This window comes from Malus domestica, chromosome 09 (genome assembly GCF_042453785.1).
Source record: "Malus domestica chromosome 09, GDT2T_hap1".
NCBI classification, from domain to species: Eukaryota; Viridiplantae; Streptophyta; class Magnoliopsida; order Rosales; family Rosaceae; genus Malus; species Malus domestica.
In genome coordinates this window covers 33269574-33289198 of record NC_091669.1, presented here as the reverse complement: position 1 = coordinate 33289198, position 19625 = coordinate 33269574, and the positions used below count along the sequence as shown (strand labels likewise).

The 19625-nt window shown below is 38.0% G+C and overlaps 2 protein-coding genes and 1 long non-coding RNA gene across 3 annotated transcripts; 1 reads left to right on the top strand and 2 right to left on the bottom strand.

Annotated features, from left to right (window-relative positions):
* Positions 1–804: 804 nt before the first annotated feature.
* On the bottom strand, positions 805–2778 carry LOC114827056 (plasmodesmata-located protein 7-like). The gene is made up of 3 exons (XM_029108621.2): positions 1914–2778; positions 1375–1488; positions 805–1192 (listed from the first exon to the last, which is right to left on the bottom strand). Exons 1-3 carry the CDS (start codon positions 2644–2646, stop codon positions 1185–1187), a joined length of 855 nt encoding a protein of 284 aa, XP_028964454.2. The 5' UTR covers positions 2647–2778; the 3' UTR covers positions 805–1184.
* An 8881-nt stretch (positions 2779–11659) lies between these two features.
* Positions 11660–13194, top strand: LOC114827055 (uncharacterized). The gene is made up of 2 exons (XR_011571564.1): positions 11660–11938; positions 12269–13194. It is a non-coding gene; the product is annotated as an uncharacterized lncRNA (long non-coding RNA).
* Positions 13195–13377: 183 nt separating this feature from the next.
* On the bottom strand, positions 13378–14980 carry LOC114827054 (nudix hydrolase 18, mitochondrial-like). Its single transcript, XM_029108620.2, has 5 exons — positions 14726–14980; positions 14404–14518; positions 14225–14308; positions 13878–14006; positions 13378–13781 (listed from the first exon to the last, which is right to left on the bottom strand). The coding sequence occupies exons 1-5, from the start codon at positions 14824–14826 to the stop codon at positions 13632–13634; spliced, it is 579 nt and encodes a 192-aa protein (XP_028964453.2). The 5' UTR covers positions 14827–14980; the 3' UTR covers positions 13378–13631.
* Positions 14981–19625: the final 4645 nt, after the last annotated feature.

Sequence of the window (19625 nt, the reverse complement as noted above, 5' to 3'; positions counted from 1 at the left end):
TGTCCTGTAGGAACACGTCGGTGCGAAACTACGTGGACGAGGTTAGGTTCAAATTTTGGATTTGCTTCCTGAACAATTTCAACCGTTGTTAATGCATTAAAATTTTCTTGATGGGGCTTCTAAGTTAAAGGCTTTCATAATCTGGACCTTGGTGTACACAACTCTCCCTTAATTGTTGATCTTAGCAGGGGTTTCTGCACAACTTTCATAATTTGGACATTGGTTAGGTTCAAATGCATATTGGATGCAACATTTATTACATCCAACATTGTTCTTTCTGCGTATAATGTTTCAATTCAAGCATAACGTGAAATCCTATTCACACTCTTTGACTTGTTAAAAAGGACGATGAGTAGCTTTCATAAGCATTGATGCATTGTTAATGTCTTATTAAAAACATTTTTATTCTAATAAGCACAAGGCAAGTTTATAGGTCCTGAGTTAGAATTCTCATCAGCACACATATATGTGAGTTTACTTAATGATTTGAATGTGATTGCACGTATTTAGTACTTACCTTTAAGTACTGTACTTTGATGAAGGAGTAAGGGGTGAAATTTTTCTTCCTTTTTCTTGTTAACTTTTTCGGTAACATGGAAGAAAAAGAGAAGAGAAACACTAGAAACACTAAGAAACAACTAGTCTAGCTCTAGCGACACGCTGACACCAGAAGGTATATGCCATCATTGAAAAGAATTTGAACAACTAGATTTCTTGTTAACTTTGACTTGATAGCAAAGTTGTTTAAATTATAGCAATACTTCATCACTAAGAAACTATACAAAAATGAATTATAAGGGGACATTTTAGAAAGCACAATACAATTACATACAGAAGAATAAGAAGTCACAAAAAGATAAGATCATCTGCCCTTTTACAAAAGAATATGCCTCTTTCTTTATTGTCATATTAGACAACACACTTTTGTTAAGTGGAGAGGAGATAGGAATCTTTAGCCTTTTTTTTTCTCTCTTTCCATTTAACTTTGATTTTAGGTAAGCCCCCGTCGTACATATTTCCATCATATTTTATATGAACTCTCTACTTTTGGAGAGAACATAAAGTAATTAAATCAAAGAAATTAAAGCGTAAAGAGAGGGAGGAACGACAGTAGACATAATGAAGAGAAAAGATAACCAGGAGCAAGATCAATTGCGAAGCCAATAACTTTGCATGCTCATTATTTATTTACCTGCACAGAAAGTAAAAGCCAGAAAATTTTGTTGAGATATCCCTGCATATACGGTATCTCTACTTTCTGGTTCTAAAGCTAATGAAGAATCAATAATAAAAAATGAACCATGAATTTTTTTTTTTTTTAGAAGAATGGAAATTATGGTAAAAGAAAGACAATCAAGGGAAGATACTACGTACCATTGTTCCCAAAAATCCTTCTCATGAAAGTAAGAAAAACAATGAGTAGAGCAACTCCAGCCAATAATCCAATTATCACAGCAAATGTCTTCTCACCATCATTGGTGGATTTATCTGCCATTCATTGTTGAATTTAGAAAAGAAAGAGTAAATCCACAAAATAATGAATTCTATAGAAACTTAGTCGAAAACATGTTTACGGAGAAGGATTAGACAACTTAGGAATAAAAATTAAAGAAACTGAATCGGATGCAAGTTGATCTGATCCTGAATTTCATATATTATTTGATTATGAATTTCAAGAAGAAACTTACACTCTTCCGATTCCACATGTGTTAGTAAACAAGTGAAAAAGTTGAGAACGAATTAATTCTCAATTCCCGTATTTTAGTAAACGGACAAAATTCATGAACAAAACTCAAAAAATAAATATGCATTCAAATTCTTATTCCCTATGCTACTAAAAGAAAAAAAAAATGCTAAATTTATCAAATTCATTCGCAAAATAACGCGATGGTAAAATTTCAAGTCTAAATTACCATGATGATGGACCTTGGTGTAAACATCAGATCCACCAGTTGATGAGTACCTAGCGTAGCACTTGGTCAAGAACATATCACCATAAACTGCGCCACCACATTCACTTTTCACCTGTCCGACTGCCTCCGATATGCAATCCTGACACTCCGCCAAGCTTAAATCGCCGACGCATTGAGCCAAACCTTGTACCTTCCCTGAACCACCCACCCGGTATGGTCCGCTAGACCCCACCAAGGCAGCCAACACAGAATCTCTACGGCTCATTCCATCAGCATCATACCCAATCGACGGCCCACATTTCTTCAGCACCACAGTCTTATCCTCCACACCCAAAAAGGTAGTGTTGTCATACTTGATGTAGCATCCTTGTAGCTGAAGAGCGCCACCGGAAGTGTAGGGGCAGAAGTGTCCAACTTCGCTCACTGCACGCGCGACGCAGGTGGCACAGTCGGGCATGGCGAGGTCGCCGCGGCATTGGTAGAGCCCGTAAACTACGTCTTGTGTGCTTGAGCCCATGATGGTGTAGTTGTTGTAGGAGGAATAGGTGGCAGAGTTGACCAGGGAGGTGAGGAGTGAGTTGAGATTGGACTCGTAGGGCGAGTTGGGTACGTACTTTTCCTGCGTGCAGCCGACGAAGACGAAGTCGTCTGTGGAGGAAGAACATGATGGAATGTAGAGACATGACAGAGAAACAATGAATGTGAAGAGCGAGAGAATAGTTGTAATTGCCATGAGAGAGAGAGAGTTGGCACTTCTTTACCAGTGTCAAGCTAACACTAACGTTGGATCGTAAATCACTTAATAAGGGACTAATAAATTGCTGCTATCTCCTTATTTTCTAGGAGTTTCTCTCAAAAAGAACAAAAAACAAAAGGCTACTACAAAAGTTGTACCTTTTCTAATACAAAAAAATACAGCTTTATCTTTTTCAAAATTATTGTAATACAAGACATCAAACATATATATGTTATCCATATTTAGTCTAGCGACAATTATAATGATGGATTGTGTCTTTTTTATGTAACCATGCACGTTAAGTAACTGAGCATACAATGTTGTAGCTGTTTTTTAACTTAAGTATTATGTGCATAAAAGAATACCAGAGAAATTAAAATCTTTAGTTTACATATGTAATTTGTACATAATTGCACGTTTTTGCGGTGTTTAATCTTGTTTTGTTCATTTGTACTAATTATTTTAATTAGCAGTATCAAAGTTCCATACTAATAAATTACTGACTATGCTACTGACATAAGAATCGTCCCTCACCTCACTATAGTAAAGTTGATGTCAACTTTTGAGAAAGGTTTTATGGTGCACAATATTGATGTTCTAATCACCAAACCATTAGCAACAGAAAGAGTGACCCAACTCCTTATAAATCCTTAAAAGTTTTCTTAATTCAAATATGAATAAATATTTGTTCTCATCACCTTGTGACTTTCGGTATATTCAGTTTATGGAATACGACCTTAAGACACAAAATGGATTGATCGCTTTTTCCTTTCTTGAATTTTCCAGAGGGACGTCATAGATTCATAGTTAGGCGCTTTACTATGAATTATTGATAGAACGGTGGCCATCGCACCAAAGTATTAGTTGCACTCTCGTCTTACTTTACAGGTAGAGGACAGCTTAGTTACTTCAAGGAAAAGAAACCTTTGTTCCTGTGGATTATTAGCAAAAAATTGGCACAAATAGCTAACAGGAACGTTTTGTATCATAGCAAGTAAAAACAAAAAAAAATGAACTCCTCAGTAGGGGTAGGCTTGTTTCATGCAATTGAACAACTCATGGTCTCACAGGGCAGTGGCATGTTTCCTGATTATGTTATGCGTAGGTATTTAGATGTGTTTTGATCATCATTTTGTTTTTTTATTATTAGTTTTGATTTTTATTAGAAATAAAGCGCAAATACAAGAAGAAAAAAAAAGCAGGGATGAGTGAAGATAGAGGAAGGGTGGTGTCGGATGGATGTGGAAGACATGCACATAATATGATACACAATATGAAAACTAAAAATTAACAATTGACATAATTTAAATTACGTTTTCTTTTATAATTTTTTGTTTTCATCGTTTTGTATGTCATTCAATGTGCATTTCTCATGCATTATTTCATCTTCTTTCTCTTAATATCTAGTCAGAAGACGAAATAAAAACTAACCGATATGATTATCTAACTAGCCCTAAATATTTCAAGAGAGAAGAGTTCCTACTGTCAAGAGGCTATAAATTATTTCCAAATAAATTTACCGGTGTGACCATATACATCATCCTTGTTATTCACTCTGGTGAATCTTTTATGGAAAAATTAGTATCCGGTCCCTAGTTCTTACTATTCATTGACTAAGACCTTATTAGTTCTCAAATTTTGATTCAAGTCCCTAGCATTAATGTGATAATGAATTTATATGTTTATTATATAATTTTTTAATATAAAAATTAGTAATTAATTTAGGGTTTAATACCTCTATTAAACTTCTAATTAATTTTCAATTCAAACATTTTCAAAATAATAAAAAATTAAATTAAATTAAGTTTGTACCTATTAGTTATATATATATCTATATATATATATATATATATATATAAAGATTCTCAATTTTTTAATCTTAAATGTACCCATTCATATAATTTTTCAATTTTTTAATCATCAATGTACCCATTCTCATATATATCAATTTGTTATATGTAAAATGTACCCTTTTTTAATATAAAATCCATTCAAATTTTTTAATCCATGTTTAAACTTATATAGGTACATTCTTTTTCATTGATTTGAGAATGTATCCATGTTTTGGTACAATAACTTTTTTTGTTAATTTTGGTTAATGTACCCATACATATATGTACACACACACACACACACACACACACACACACACACAATATAATAGAGAGTATAATTTATATTTTATTATTTTTAATCCCATAAATTATGGGTTTTATTTAAAATCTCATTAATATAAACAATTACAATTTTCAATTTTTATTTTTTAATTTAAAAAATATAGTAACTTACATTATTACATTAATGTCAGGGACCTCAATCAAAAACTAAAAACTAACAAGGTTTCAATCAAAGAATATTGATAGTTAGGGACCGCATCCAAAGTATCCCATCTTTTATATATCTAAGAGAGCAAACTGACAATGACAAAGGCATGGTCGAATTTTATAGCACAACTCTGAAGTGCCTAGAGCCTAGTGGTGTATGGCACGAAGAGACCAAGACAAAATACCATAAATTTAATACGACATGCCTGAATTGAACAGTGGTTCGTTGTTAGGAGTGTAAAAGCAAAGTAACATACACATGCAGCTTGCATGACTCTCCTCCACTACTTCATATATAGTTTACTGCAGAGAGAGCTACGTAACAAACGAAGCAAACAAATTGATATAAATATTATGGCAGAAAGAAAGAGGCCGATGCCACAAGTGTTTGTTGTGGACAGTGAAGTGGGAGCTACAAACTCAAAGCATTAAATTCAGACTGCCCCATTCTTTACAAACACTACCCAAAAAGAACTAGTGGTGTCCAGCAGACGAAAAGTAGTGTTCGCAAGTCATCTCTGTAAGTTAGACTAGTAAACACTTGGTTTACCAGTTCCGTGTTGGACAGAATTGTTGACATATGTACTTGACATATGTACCGACTGTATTCTGCAGTTGATGAGGCATGCTACTGCTACCAAGAGTCAGTTGTTAATATGATAAAGGTCGTACCCAGTGCACAAGGCTCCCGCTTTACGCAGGGTCTGGGAGAGGTGAATCAGTCGTTAATATGATAATGCTTATAATTTTGTCACTAATATATAAAGCAATTACTTACTAAGACAATTGGGAAAATATGAGCAGAATAACGGACTCTAGCAGAGCTTGTACAAGGAACTCTGTTTCATCATGCTGAAGTAACTTGCAATGTCATACACGCTAATATCTATATATGTAGTTGCATTCATAAAAACAGGGTTATTCCTGCTCTAGCTTTGTCAGTGGGTCCAAACGTAATACTGTGACTGCAGTCGCAATTGTGGTGTCACATAATGCTTTTCTCATAGGGTAATGTTAGAGAAACTAAATTTACAAATTAAATGATATGTCATATATAGGAATAAGCACGTTTATTAACATCTAAGTAATAAACCAATCATTAACTTTCATGTCTTTTAGCTTTCAAAACTTTTTTACAAATTTAGTCTCCCTTTATTTCAAAGAAATTGAATTCTAGTCATTGGTCCTGCTTTGGTTCATAAACGAGTTGCATGCATGCGCACACCTTCGTCATGCCTTTTTTCTGTTCACTCCTACTTTCTGCTTTTGCAGTAACATTATTCATTATCTTTCTTTGTGCTGGATGAGGCTGATCGAATGATAGAAAATGGTCGTTTTCAAGAGTTGCAGTCAATAATTGACATACTTCCAGCGAGAAACGGATCAACTGAATCCCATTGTGAAAATGCACAAAATTGTGTCGCATTTGTTAGGAATGTCGGTACTACAAGATAGAGAATGCACAAGGTAAAGTAGAAAATGGACACCAAGAATTTATGTGGTTCGGCAATTTATGCCTACGTCCACCAAACGAGGATTAATCTTCACTATATGAAGAATATGAGTACAACAAGAGTAGTCTTACCAAGCCAAAGACAAGGCTTGATGGATACAAGAAAGTATGACACAAACTTTCTATAACACTAAACTTCACTCACACAATGTGTAGTGGAACACTCTCACTCTCACTCTTGGAGTGGAACTCTAGCTTTGGACTTGATCCTTTGCTACTCACTCTCTCTTGGTTTTGTTGGTTCACTACAACATCACACCCATATTTATAGGTGAGGGTTTGGCATTCTACTAGTTTCTAGTGTATTCTTCAAACCTCTAGCATAGAAAGATCTAGACTAGCCACAAAAGTGTGGCTTCTAGATCTTTCCATTTGCAACCAAGGAAGCTAGTACTCTCTAGCTTCTTCCATCAACTTAATAACATGCTAGAATTGTCTAGCAAGCTCCAGCCTCATCTCTTGCTTACTAGAATAATCTAGAACATTGATCATGGGCTGGACCATATACCAACAATCTCCCCCTCCAGTCCATGAGGGAGGAATTCCGATCATGACTCCAAGTTACCTGGAGTTCATCCCAGCAGCCTTAATGCAAAATTCCAACTTTGATTTTGTGACTACCTTTGTCAACATGTCTGAAGAATTATTATCGGTATGAATCTTCTTCAGCTGTAGCATCTTGTTCTCGATAGCATCTCTAATCCAGTGATAACGAATATCAATGTGCTTGGTGCGTGAATGGTATGCAGTGTTCTTGCTCAAATCCAGAGCACTCTGACTATCACAATAAACGCCATAATCACTTTGCTTAAAACCCAACTCTTGGAGAAACCGCTTCAGCCACAACAACTCCTTGCATGCTTCTGTAGCGGCTATGTATTCAGCCTCGGTTGTAGACAAAGCAACACACTTTTGCAACTTGGATTGCCAAGACACGGCTCCCCCTGCAAAAGTAAACAAGTACCCAGACGTAGATTTTCTGCCATCCAGGTCACCTCCCATATCAGCATCTGTAAATCCTTCCAAGATTGGTTTGGAACCGCCAAAGCACAAGCACATCTTAGAAGTCCCCTTCAAATATCTGAGAATCCACTTAACAGCTTCCCAATGGTCTTTCCCTGGATTAGAGAGAAACCTGCTCACCACACCTACTGCATGAGCAATATCTGGCCGTGTGCACACCATTGCATACATGATACTTCCTACTGCTGAAGAGTAGGGAACAACTGCCATTTTCTCCTTTTCTTCATATGTTTTTGGACACGACTCTTTGCTCAACTTGATATGATTGGCTAAAGGTGAGCTTACCGATTTGGCTGCTTTCATGTTGAACCTTTCAAGCACCCGTTCAACATATTTTTCTTGTGACAGCCACAACTTCTTGGATTTTCTGTCACGAATTATCTCCATGCCCAAAATCTGCTTGGCTGGCCCTAAGTCCTTCATGTCAAAGGACTTAGATAACTCTTCTTTGAGCTTTTTAATCATAAAAGCATCTTGACCGACAATCAACATGTCATCAACATAAAGCAACAAAATGATGAATTTACCTCCAGAAAATTGTTTGATATAGACACAAGAGTCAGCATGAGTTCTCTTGTACCCATTACTCACCATGAATGAGTTGAACTTCTTATTCCACTGTCTCGGAGCCTGCTTAAGACCATATAAGCTTTTCTTGAGCTTGCACACCAAAGTTTCTTTACCCTTGACTTCAAAGCCTTTGGGTTGCTCCATATATATCTCCTCTTCTAAGTTACCGTGGAGAAATGCAGTTTTAACGTCTAACTGCTCGAGCTCAAGATCCATGCTTGCTGCCATACCAAGGATAACTCGAATGGAAGTCATCTTCACCACCGGTGAGAAAATCTCATCAAAGTCAACTCCTTTCTTTTGACCAAAACCTTTGACAACCAAACGAGCCTTGTACCTTGTCATGTTGTCGTCATTTTTCAATTTGAACACCCACTTGTTTTTCAATGCTTTTCTGCCCTTTGGAAGCTCCACCAGCTCATAGGTATTATTCTTTAATAAGGAATCCATCTCTGACTCCATTGCCTTCATCCATTTATCACTGTCGTTATGAGCTCTGGCCTCCTCATAAGTTTCGGGCTCTCCATAATTAGTCAACATGATATACTCTGATGAAGAATACTTGGTAGACGGTCTTCGACTTCTGCTGGATCTTCTGACCTGATCTTCATTCTCTTGCGGGGCTAGAGGCTCCCCCTGATTGGATTCTCCTTGAATCTGCTCTTCTTGACTAGGCTCCCCCTGATCAGCAATCTCATGGTCTGGCACATCTTGATCAGGCTCCTCTTGATCAGCATTATCTGATTCTGCAGGCACTTCATTGGCAGTTGCTTCAGGGATGTCATCGTGACTTTCTTCATCTGAAGCTAATGGATCAACTCCTCTGACTGCGCCATCTGGTTGTGCCTCTTTATCCGAATCCCCAATTGTTTGATCTTCATAAAAGACCACGTCTCTACTTCGGATAAACTTCTTCTGGTATGGGTCCCATAATCTGTAACCAAAATCTTCACTGCCATAACCAAGAAAGATGCACGGTGTAGCTTTGTAGTCTAACTTCGATCTCTGCTCTTTGGGCACATGCACAAAAGCTTTGCAACCAAACACCTTCAGATGAGAGTAAGACACATCATTACCAGTCCATACTCTCTCTGGAACATCAAGACCTAATGGTACTGATGGAGATCGGTTGATCAAATAGCAGGCTGTCCTTACAGCTTCACCCCAGAACTGCTTAGATAACTTTGCAGTCCTCAACATACACCTGACTTTCTCCATGATGGTTCGGTTCATTCTTTCAGCAACACCGTTATGTTGTGGAGTTCCAGGAACTGTCTTCTCATGACGTATGCCATGTTTTACACAATACTCTCTAAACTGGTGAGATGTGTACTCGCCGCCGTTGTCGCTACGAAGGCACTTGAGAGGTTTCCCAGTTTCCCTCTCCACCATGGCATGGAACTCCTGGAATGTCTGAAACACCTGGTCTTTGGATTTCAACAAATACACCCACACCCTTCGTGAAGCATCATCAATATAAGTAACAAAATATTTATTTCTTCCAAGTGACTCGACTTCCATGGGACCACACACATCTGAATAAACAAGATCTAACAAGTTTCCTTTCTTTGTAGATGGAACAGAAAAACTAACTCTTCTTTGTTTTCCGAATAAACAATGCTCACAAGAGTTTAACGACGTACCTTTGGCAAAGGGAATATGAGACTTCTTTGCCAAAACTTGTAGGCCTTTCTCGCTCATGTGGCCTAGCCTCTTATGCCACAAGTCTAGAGATGAGTCTTCCACAGCATTCAACTCACCTTTCAAAACCTTGGCATTTGACCGGTACAACGTACAACAAAGTCGTGCTCTTGCTACCACCATTAAGCCTTTAGTAAGCTTCAATTTTCCTTCGCCAATATGGTGATAATATCCTTGTCGATCAAGGGTACCGATGGATATCAGATTGAGACGTATATCAGGAATATGTCTCACATCTTTCAACATCAATTGGCAGCCGAGATTAGTTCTTAAGCAGATATCACCAATTCCAAGAATTTTGGAATAGCTTTCATTCCCCATCTTCACTATGCCAAAGTCACCTTCTTTGTATGTACTGAAGAACTCCCGTTTGGACGTAGCATGGAAGGAAGCTCCATTATCAAAGATCCATTCAATGTCTCTGTCAGAGTTGCCCATATGCAGACATTCACCAACAGACAATATTTCTGGTACATCACCACATATGACAGCGGTGGTATTGCCAGTATCATCTTTCTTCTGATTGTTTCCTTCCCTTTGCTCTCTCTTCCAAACTCGACAATTTTTCTTCATATGGCCTTCTTTGCCACAATGGTGGCATGCACCCCTGAACCTTGACTTGGATCGGCTAGGACTCCTGCCATGACCTCTAGGCCCTCTACTCTTGCTTCTTCCGCGGTTCTCTGTGACAAATACTTGGCTGCTATCTGTGCCAGAAGTCTTTCTCCTTGTTTCTTCATTGAGCATGCTATTTTTAACATTATCAAGAGTAAGAACACCATTAGAAGCAGAGTTACTTATACTCACCACAAAGGTCTCCCAACTGTCTGGCAAGGATCCAAGTAACAAGAGCGCTTGTAGCTCGTCCTCGATCGTCATTTTCATAGTAGCCAACTGGTTGATGATATTCTGGAAATTGTTCAAGTGTTCTGCTACACTTAAACCATCCTTGTACTTCACATTGATGAGCTCTTTGATCAAGAAGGCTTTCTTGGCTGGGGTCTTCTTCTCGAACAAGGACTCAAGCTTCGTCCAAAACTCGCGAGCATTGGTTTCATTAGACACATGGTGAAAAACACTATCATCCACCCATTGTCTAATTGTGCCAATAGCCTTGCGATTCATCTTCTTCCACTCGGCATCGGACATGCTCTCGGGCTTAGCGGCATCTCCTTCAATTGGCTCATGCAAATCCTTGCAATAGAGAATGTCCTCCATCCTTGGCTTCCATGTTACCCAATTGGAGTTGGTGAGTTTGATCATAGTGCCACTTCCTTCCATCTCGCAGTACGAGCCAACCGGGCTCTGATACCACTTGTTAGGAATGTCGGTACTACAAGATAGAGAATGCACAAGGTAAAGTAGAAAATGGACACCAAGAATTTATGTGGTTCGGCAATTTATGCCTACGTCCACCAAACGAGGATTAATCTTCACTATATGAAGAATATGAGTACAACAAGAGTAGTCTTACCAAGCCAAAGACAAGGCTTGATGGATACAAGAAAGTATGACACAAACTTTCTATAACACTAAACTTCACTCACACAATGTGTAGTGGAACACTCTCACTCTCACTCTTGGAGTGGAACTCTAGCTTTGGACTTGATCCTTTGCTACTCACTCTCTCTTGGTTTTGTTGGTTCACTACAACATCACACCCATATTTATAGGTGAGGGTTTGGCATTCTACTAGTTTCTAGTGTATTCTTCAAACCTCTAGCATAGAAAGATCTAGACTAGCCACAAAAGTGTGGCTTCTAGATCTTTCCATTTGCAACCAAGGAAGCTAGTACTCTCTAGCTTCTTCCATCAACTTAATAACATGCTAGAATTGTCTAGCAAGCTCCAGCCTCATCTCTTGCTTACTAGAATAAATCTAGAACATTGATCATGGGCTGGACCATATACCAACAGCATTGTCCAGCTTCCAGAGGAAGAAACGACAGATATTTGTTTTCTCTACTACGATAACACTTTCTCATGATTTTCGTAAGAAGATGAAGTGTAGTTCACTAAAGTCAAACCAATCAATGTCTGACAGGGTGAATTCTGTAGAAGTTCTAAGTGAGCGAGCAGGGATGAGAGACAATGTTGCGGTCATCGATCTGACAAATACAACCATCTTGGCAAATAAGCTTGTGGAGTCATTTGTTGAGTATGTGCCTTCCAACTGTTCATCTATTATCTGGCATGTGGAACTCTTTCTTGTGAAAATTCAATTCGCCTTACCGACTTTGTCATTGAGTATGATTCCCTGAATGTGTTTTTTCATTGAATTGTGTGAAATTAACTCTCTGTTCATGCATATACTTTCATTCATACATTTGAGTATGAAATCTGAAATATGTATAATTCTGAAAAGTGAAGTAGACTGGACTGTGGTAATTCCTTTTTTGGATAGTCAATCTTTGGTTGACTTTCCATTATTCTTTTTTATTTTTAAATAGATTTAACACCACTCTACTTATCGCCGTGCTGAATGCAGGCAATTGATCGTTTTTGGAGAAATGAACATGCATGGTGTACTTGTGGCCGATGATGCTGCTGCAACAGGCCTGGATATTCCTGGTGTTCGAACTGTTGTTCACTTCCAGCTTCCCCATTCAGCAGAAGCAAACATTTGGATGCTTTGCACCGTGTTTGTTGCGGCCCTTACATTTTCTGACTGGAGAATTACTTTTATCGTTTCTTTTTCCCACTAGGTTGATGCTCACAGAAGTGGTAGAACTGCTAGAGCTTCTGCTGATGGGTCTTGTGCACTCTGCTTTACTAATGTTTGAGCTTATTTTCATTTTTTTTCAGGAAAAATCAAAGAAAAACTGGTTTCAAAGAAATGCAGAATTGGTTAAATTAGTTATCGACCTTGATGACGGTGAGGAGGAAAGGGTGAAAAGTCAAAGAAAGCCAGCTCCATGAGTTTATAAAGAAGTTGCAAAAGGTAGCTTAATACTATGAACGTTGATTTTTCTAAATGCCAAATTGCCTCTTATGATTGTTGAGTGTATGCATAGTCTAAAGTTCAGGTCTATAGTTTTGGGTACAAACTTCTAATGAGATTACTAGCACTATATGGAGCATATCCCTGATATGCGTAGAAGATGATGTCTACAGACTCTCTACACAGTCCCGCGAAGGGCGGGCCAAATAGTGGCACCAAATAATTATTTAATGCAGAATGAATTAGGATAATTACTCTATAGTTTTCGGAGCTACGGATATCTTAGTATTTAAGTTACGGGTGGATGTTCTAAGGGTTATAAGTATGTGACAATGATCCATTGTTTCGTTAGTATTTTTTCAGACTGGTGTTTGTATTGATATTGTTATGCCCTTCAGTTTTGTGACTTTTGTCCTTGTAGCTCCATTTTGATTTCACTTTAGTACAAAGACGGAAGTGAAATTCCCAGTAAATTACAGGCAATTCAGGACAGAGTACTGGAAATTAAGGTAATGAACGGTCATTTTTTTTCACAAGACTTCATTTGATGAAAGAGTTCTTTTATTTATTTTTATTTTTATTTTTTTTATTTTTTGCATTCCCCTTGACATAATTCAAGCTCAAAAAGTCCATGGATTATTCAAGCAACGAACAAATTTGCGAAAAAAATGAAACGTTTTATTATTTGAAACAATCTTGCTCAGATTTTTTAGCTTCAACCAACATGATTGTGACAAAATTATCTGGATTAGAATTCAGCAGAACAAAAACAAGAAGCTAATGATTTTCAGTTGTAGCCTTTTTCTTGCTTGTTTGAACCTATAGGAGAGTACTCTGCCTAAATGCTTTTTGTCTAAGAGGAAAAAGCAATACTGTTATCTCCATAAGCACTTCTCCAAAAGCACTTTTTCTATATACATGCCAACAGATTTTCCGTCCTAGATTCAAGAAGAGGGCCTTGATGCTTTTGTTGCTGAGTTGTTAGTCGATTTACTAATCTATCCAAAGCTTCTTTCATCCACCAATGCTGACAGACTTCTCTTGCTTCTTCAACATTCATCTATTTTCACAATTATTTCCAAATTGAATCAGCAATTATATCTATTAATTGGATAAATTAATTGATAAAATTAAACATGCACATATAAAAACATACCCAAATTCTTTGCCTGAGGTTCTTTTCTGGCCAGAAATCTAACTGCTCCTGAACAAGTAAAGGGAACATGTAGCCTTCATAGAAAGAATCATGGCTTTTGCTCTTGAAACTCCAGTTACCCAATTCACACTGCAAAAAAGATAACAAGAACATCAAAATTATGATATTTCCCAGGTTAATTGTAACAAGCTAGCTAATCAGCTAACGCATATTGCTATTTGGACGACATTTACTGACCACTAATAGGATCCGCCTCTATCATAGTAGAGGTGATTAGCAAGGTAGTGAGTAAATATGGTACAAAAAGCATTATTCTTAACTAAGTAACAAGGAAGATCATCACTAACCCCAATGAGTCCTCGTACTCCTGCTTCCTCTAGCGTCTCTCGCGACGCTGCCCCTTCCTTGGATTCGTCCTGTTCCCACCCTCCCTGTTATGGATTAATTGAAAAGTTTGTATGATTTAAACTGAACTAATTACTGCAACAAATCATCATTAATGTGATTGAAAAGAAAATCAGGGTACCTTTGGAAAGAGCATCCCCTTGCCCTTCTGTGAACTAATGACAAGGACTTCAAGTTCTTGTGCATCATCCTTTAAGGAAGTTTGCTTTGAAGCTTTATATCTATATGGAATACATCTGCACAAATAGTACAAAAGGAAAAAGCTCCATCAGTAACCAAAAGCATCAATCTCTTTTACTGATTACAAGCGATATTATTTGTCTAAGCTATACTAAATGGAGGGAAGAGGATTTGAACTCGGAACAAAGAGAATTGGAGAAGAAGGCTCTTCAATAACAAGTAATGCAGTAGATATACAAGTTCAGAGAGAGAGAGAGACTAACCCGACAACTTGGCGACGACCTTTGCTGTAACGCTGCATATGCCTTCCAGTGCGAGATACCAAAGCAGCAACCGTGTTTTCTTGAGGTATCACAGCTACCATGTTTTTGCTTCAGATATATTCTTGCAAGTTGGAAACCAGATATATTCTTGCAAGTTGGAAACCAAACCAAACCCACCCAGCTTTTATAAGCAACAAGAAGGAACAGAGTCTTTGGAAAAAACAGAAACAGGTATCCTATTGAAACAAGAAAAAAATAAATATATATATATATACATATATATATATATATATATATTGTTTTATATTTATTGCTGACCACTAGTAATATATAAAGGAAATGAATAATTTGACATATTGATTGAGGATCCTGACTTCCATGTGGTCTGTTGTCCAAAAAAAGGACAGTTGACCTACTTGGGCCATCCCATATAATTAGATTAGGCCATTTTAATTAGGGATGACTTCGGTTCGAGTCTGTTTGATATTAAAAATAAAATTGAATTAATAAGCATTCAACTGTTTAATTTAATTTGGTTTTGACGAATACTATCATTGAAACTGAACCATATCCAACCATTGGTAATGGGTTTGGTTAAATCGGTTTAAGAATATTGTAAATAAAAAAGTTCAACGTTGGAACCAAATTCACACATCACCGTGGGGAAGGAAATGCACAAACTCGACTACATGTAAAATAATAAAAAAATCGTAAAGTGACCTTGGCACCAACAGGGTGCTGAAGCAATATATGAGACTCAAGTAGTAGGCATGAGAATAGAGTATGCGATAATTGTGTTACCAGAGATGAATCCTAAAATGGTGTATTTATACTAGTCGAGAGAGAGTCCTTTTAGAAGATATAATCTGTATTAAACTGAGAGAATCACAGAGGATATCTAGGAGTAGATATTGCATTCTTTTAAGAGTGTGATTACTTACAGCACACACTAAAATCCCTATATTGTAGGAATTTCAAGAATATAGGAAACCTGGTTAATTCCATGCCGGATCATGTTTTCGTGTCTTGCGGAACAAGAATGGCCTATCTTAATGAAGTCGATGGACTTCGCCCACTTATCCGGAAGAAAATGATGGTAGCAAGATGATATGGTTTGATGGCTATACTATAGAGATTGTTGAGTCCATGACTAGATTTCTGGGATATACGTATTACTTTGGCGTAGAAAATCATGGTCCCACAATTGCCCCTAACTATGTATCTGAAAAGATTGTTCCATTCGATGATGGATAGTTATGAAAGACCATGCCTTTCAAAGTAAATCCGCATTCATTCCATTTAAATTCTCCTGACACGTGGTAATTTGACTCCGTAACTCGCAAATTGTACGTTCCAGATTCATATGTGCTACCTCAAAAGCTGTGGCGGGAAGACAACAATGATGAGGAGTGTCATGTTTTGTGTGCACAATAAACAAGAAGCAGCTCTTTATATTAATGAACGGCTTTAGCTTTTGGTCACACGAATCTCGAGGTAAGGCGTTCCAAAATACGGTGAGATTATTCAGAGAATCTTCTTTAAATAGCGTGGTTCTGTTTCCTTTCTTCTAACTTCTCTTTTCCAAAATTCGAATCAAAGCATGGCCTTCCTTAGCTTCTGTCATATTCCACCTCTCGTATCCATTCCTCACTTTGAGTCTTCAATGATTAAGATATGTAGCCAAAAAATTTGCACCACCCCTATTCGTTGTTATCAAGAATTTGTAGAGGAAGTAAGAGTGAGCATTAACCTTTCAATAGTGAGCTTCCTTCCCTTATCGGGTCTTATAGTCCTCATACTCTGCTCCATAGCCAAAAGCAACATCCTTCTTGCAGTCTTTGTATACGGGTTTAACTTGAGCAAAGTGTCGAGATTCTTCCGTGGGTGCTTCTTAATTGGTGCCCTCTCAGTATCTTCGTAAAGTAAGTTGGACAAGCCTGAATAACATGGATCTCTATTACAAAAGAAAGAACACCCTTCTTAGATAAATTGTGTGCTAGGGGTGAGGGCGTGTCTCCCTTAATATTGTACTTTTTTTGCCCTATTAATGGGACTTAATTTGATTATTCTATGTAATAAACATCTGTTTACACATTTTGTTAAACATTACTTTAATCAAGTCATTAATCCTGTTAGAGTAAAATACTGAGAACTTTTCATCATTTGTTTCCTAAACACGGAATAAATTTCTTGTCCTACAATCTCTCCAACGTAAACCAACTTCGGAGTAATAAGTAACAAAGAAAAACACAAATAAGCTTATAGGCGCGGACATAGCTCTAAGCCCCCCCCCCCTCGATAACTTTAGTTTGGAAAAATGTTATCTCCCAAATTTAGTGTTTATAAATATTTTCATTGCAATATTTGAAATACCACCCTACTCCAACACTAGGGCCAAAACCCATGAAAAATCTTTTACTCTGAACTTGTTATGATGCATTAGTCAGATTAAGGATTTAAAAAGTGATGATTCTCATCTGGAATGGTCTCCGGTTCTTAATACCATTCCAAGCTTATTCCTTTAAGTATGATTGTATGCATGTTTGTTCATTCACACTCCCTCATTTCGGGTTTAAGAATTTTTTTTGTCGCAATGTGCCACCCATAAGGGGCTTTCCTTCTTAGTCTGAACTGCATGTCCTTCCCTAGTGAATCTTAAACAAAAGGTCAATGGGGGCCCTGTCTCTTAATATGGGTCAGAACATCTTTGAAATCCTTTTGTCAAACCCTATGCCTTGGATCTAAGTTGTGAAATCTCGTTCCTGGATTTCACTGTTATAATCCACGTATTTGTATTATTGAGTGGCAGCAAGGGAGAGGGGAGAAAGGAGAGAGTGCGGGAGAGAAAAGGGGGGGGCAACGAATCAAAAAAAAAAGAAAAAGTAAAAAAGGAGGGGAAATGAGAGAGGAAATGACGGGCTAATCCGAATCCCATGTAACCCGCCGACCCGACCCGATCCTAGATCCCTATTTCGGCCATCGTTAACGACGGGACCGGTGCCAAAATGCTCCTTACTTCGAACCCAGTCGATCTCTCACCTCAATTCCACCTGTGGATTACCATGTTGGACAAATAGAGCGTGAGACCCTTACGGCTCGCCAGGAAACCTAGAGAGACAACCTTCTTTTCAGGCAACGATCATGGTGGCGCTCTACATGGAGTTGGTAGCCCTTCCTTTCAGGAGCAAAACCCGACAAGAATCTCAGTCATCGGACCTCCGATGAGGGAACGACGAGGTTCTCTAATTTCCGGCCATCCGATGGATCGAGGCATTTTCAGGCTACTTCCAGGACAAATTGGCCTTAGCCACATGTATGAAAATTACTCCCCTCATTGAGATCTTCATCTTTGTAAATTTTGGTAATTTTTAAAAATAATTGAATTTTTCCGGTAAGTTGGGGCAGCCGACCGCCACGTGCGGCGGCGGCCTGGCTAGTGGGCCGACAATGTCCTTTTAAGTTCAAATAGATTCCTTGATTTCATAATTGATAACCGTATGACGTAATTTGATAGTTTGGACTTAGTTTCATTACGATACCTTACTTGGTCAAAATATGAATCAACAATCCGACCGTTAGATTGTCACCAAACCGTAATGCGTGATAGAACATAATATTTGTGTATTATAGAAACTTACGGATCGGGAATCCGACGTACGGATCTTCACTAATTGGATTTCTAAGTTTGTAAAATTAAATGTCAACCGCCACTTGAATTTGAAATTGACGGAGATCCGACTATCGGATCGTAATGAAATTTTAGTATGTTGTTCTAGAAACATAATGTGGACTTTGGGAAGTTACAGATCAAGAATCTGATAGGCAGATCTTCCAATTTAGATTTCTAGGGTCGTGGACCCTACTCTTGACCATGGTCAATGGTTGACTTTTCAGTCAACTAGCTTGAGTTCTTCCAGCGTGCTACTGATCTTAGAGTGTGGTTGAGATGTTATAGAGCTTGATGGGGTCATCGTGATGACGTGTCTCCTTGATTGATGTGCACCTCGATTACGTAATAATGACATTATATTGTTATATGATTGTTTATTTTATGTGATTTGACGTGTGTATTGAAATGTTCGTCAAATTGAGGGCTAGTAGGAGACCAAGACCCTGCTTGGTCAATCCGCTATAGGGGGTCACTAGTGGTCCCGCTTGGTTAATCCGCAATAGGGGACCATATTTTATATGGATCGTGCTTGGTTAATCCGCGATAGGCGATCATTGTATCTTGGTATGGCCACACACACACACTTAGAGGTGATCACTACCTAGAGTTATATGATACAATCCTGCTTGGTCTATCTGCGATAGGGGACTGTTAGGGGTGATTATGCTTGGTATATCCGCAATGGGTGATCACTACCTAGAGCTAGGATGTGGTCCTGCTTGGTATATCCATGATGGGGGACCATATGTATTCAGGGATGATCATGCTTGGTGTATCCGCAATGGGTGATCATTGCTTGCACGACGAGATTATACCTATGGTTCTGCTTGGTATATCTACGATGGGGGACCATACGCATTCTAGAGGAATGATAATTAGTTGTACTTGGTACATTTGATAGACGATCATATTCAATTTGGTTCCGTGGAGTGGTCCGAAACCCGAGATTGTTGGATTTCGTAAAGTGGTCTGAAATCCCATTATTTGGAGAAGTAGGCTTGGCTTAACTGGGTCACTCTAGCCTTAGTTTTATATATATTTATGTCAATGGTTTCAAGAATCTTGTGAATTGAGTTAGAAAAGATGTTGGACGTTTGGGTGACTCCTTCGGGATTTTCTACGATTCGATTATGATTTAATAAAGTATGAATTTAGAAGATATGGAAATGATTGTTAGTATTTTGATCAAATTAGTTAATTACTGTGGCCAGAGAACGGTTTATGCTTCGT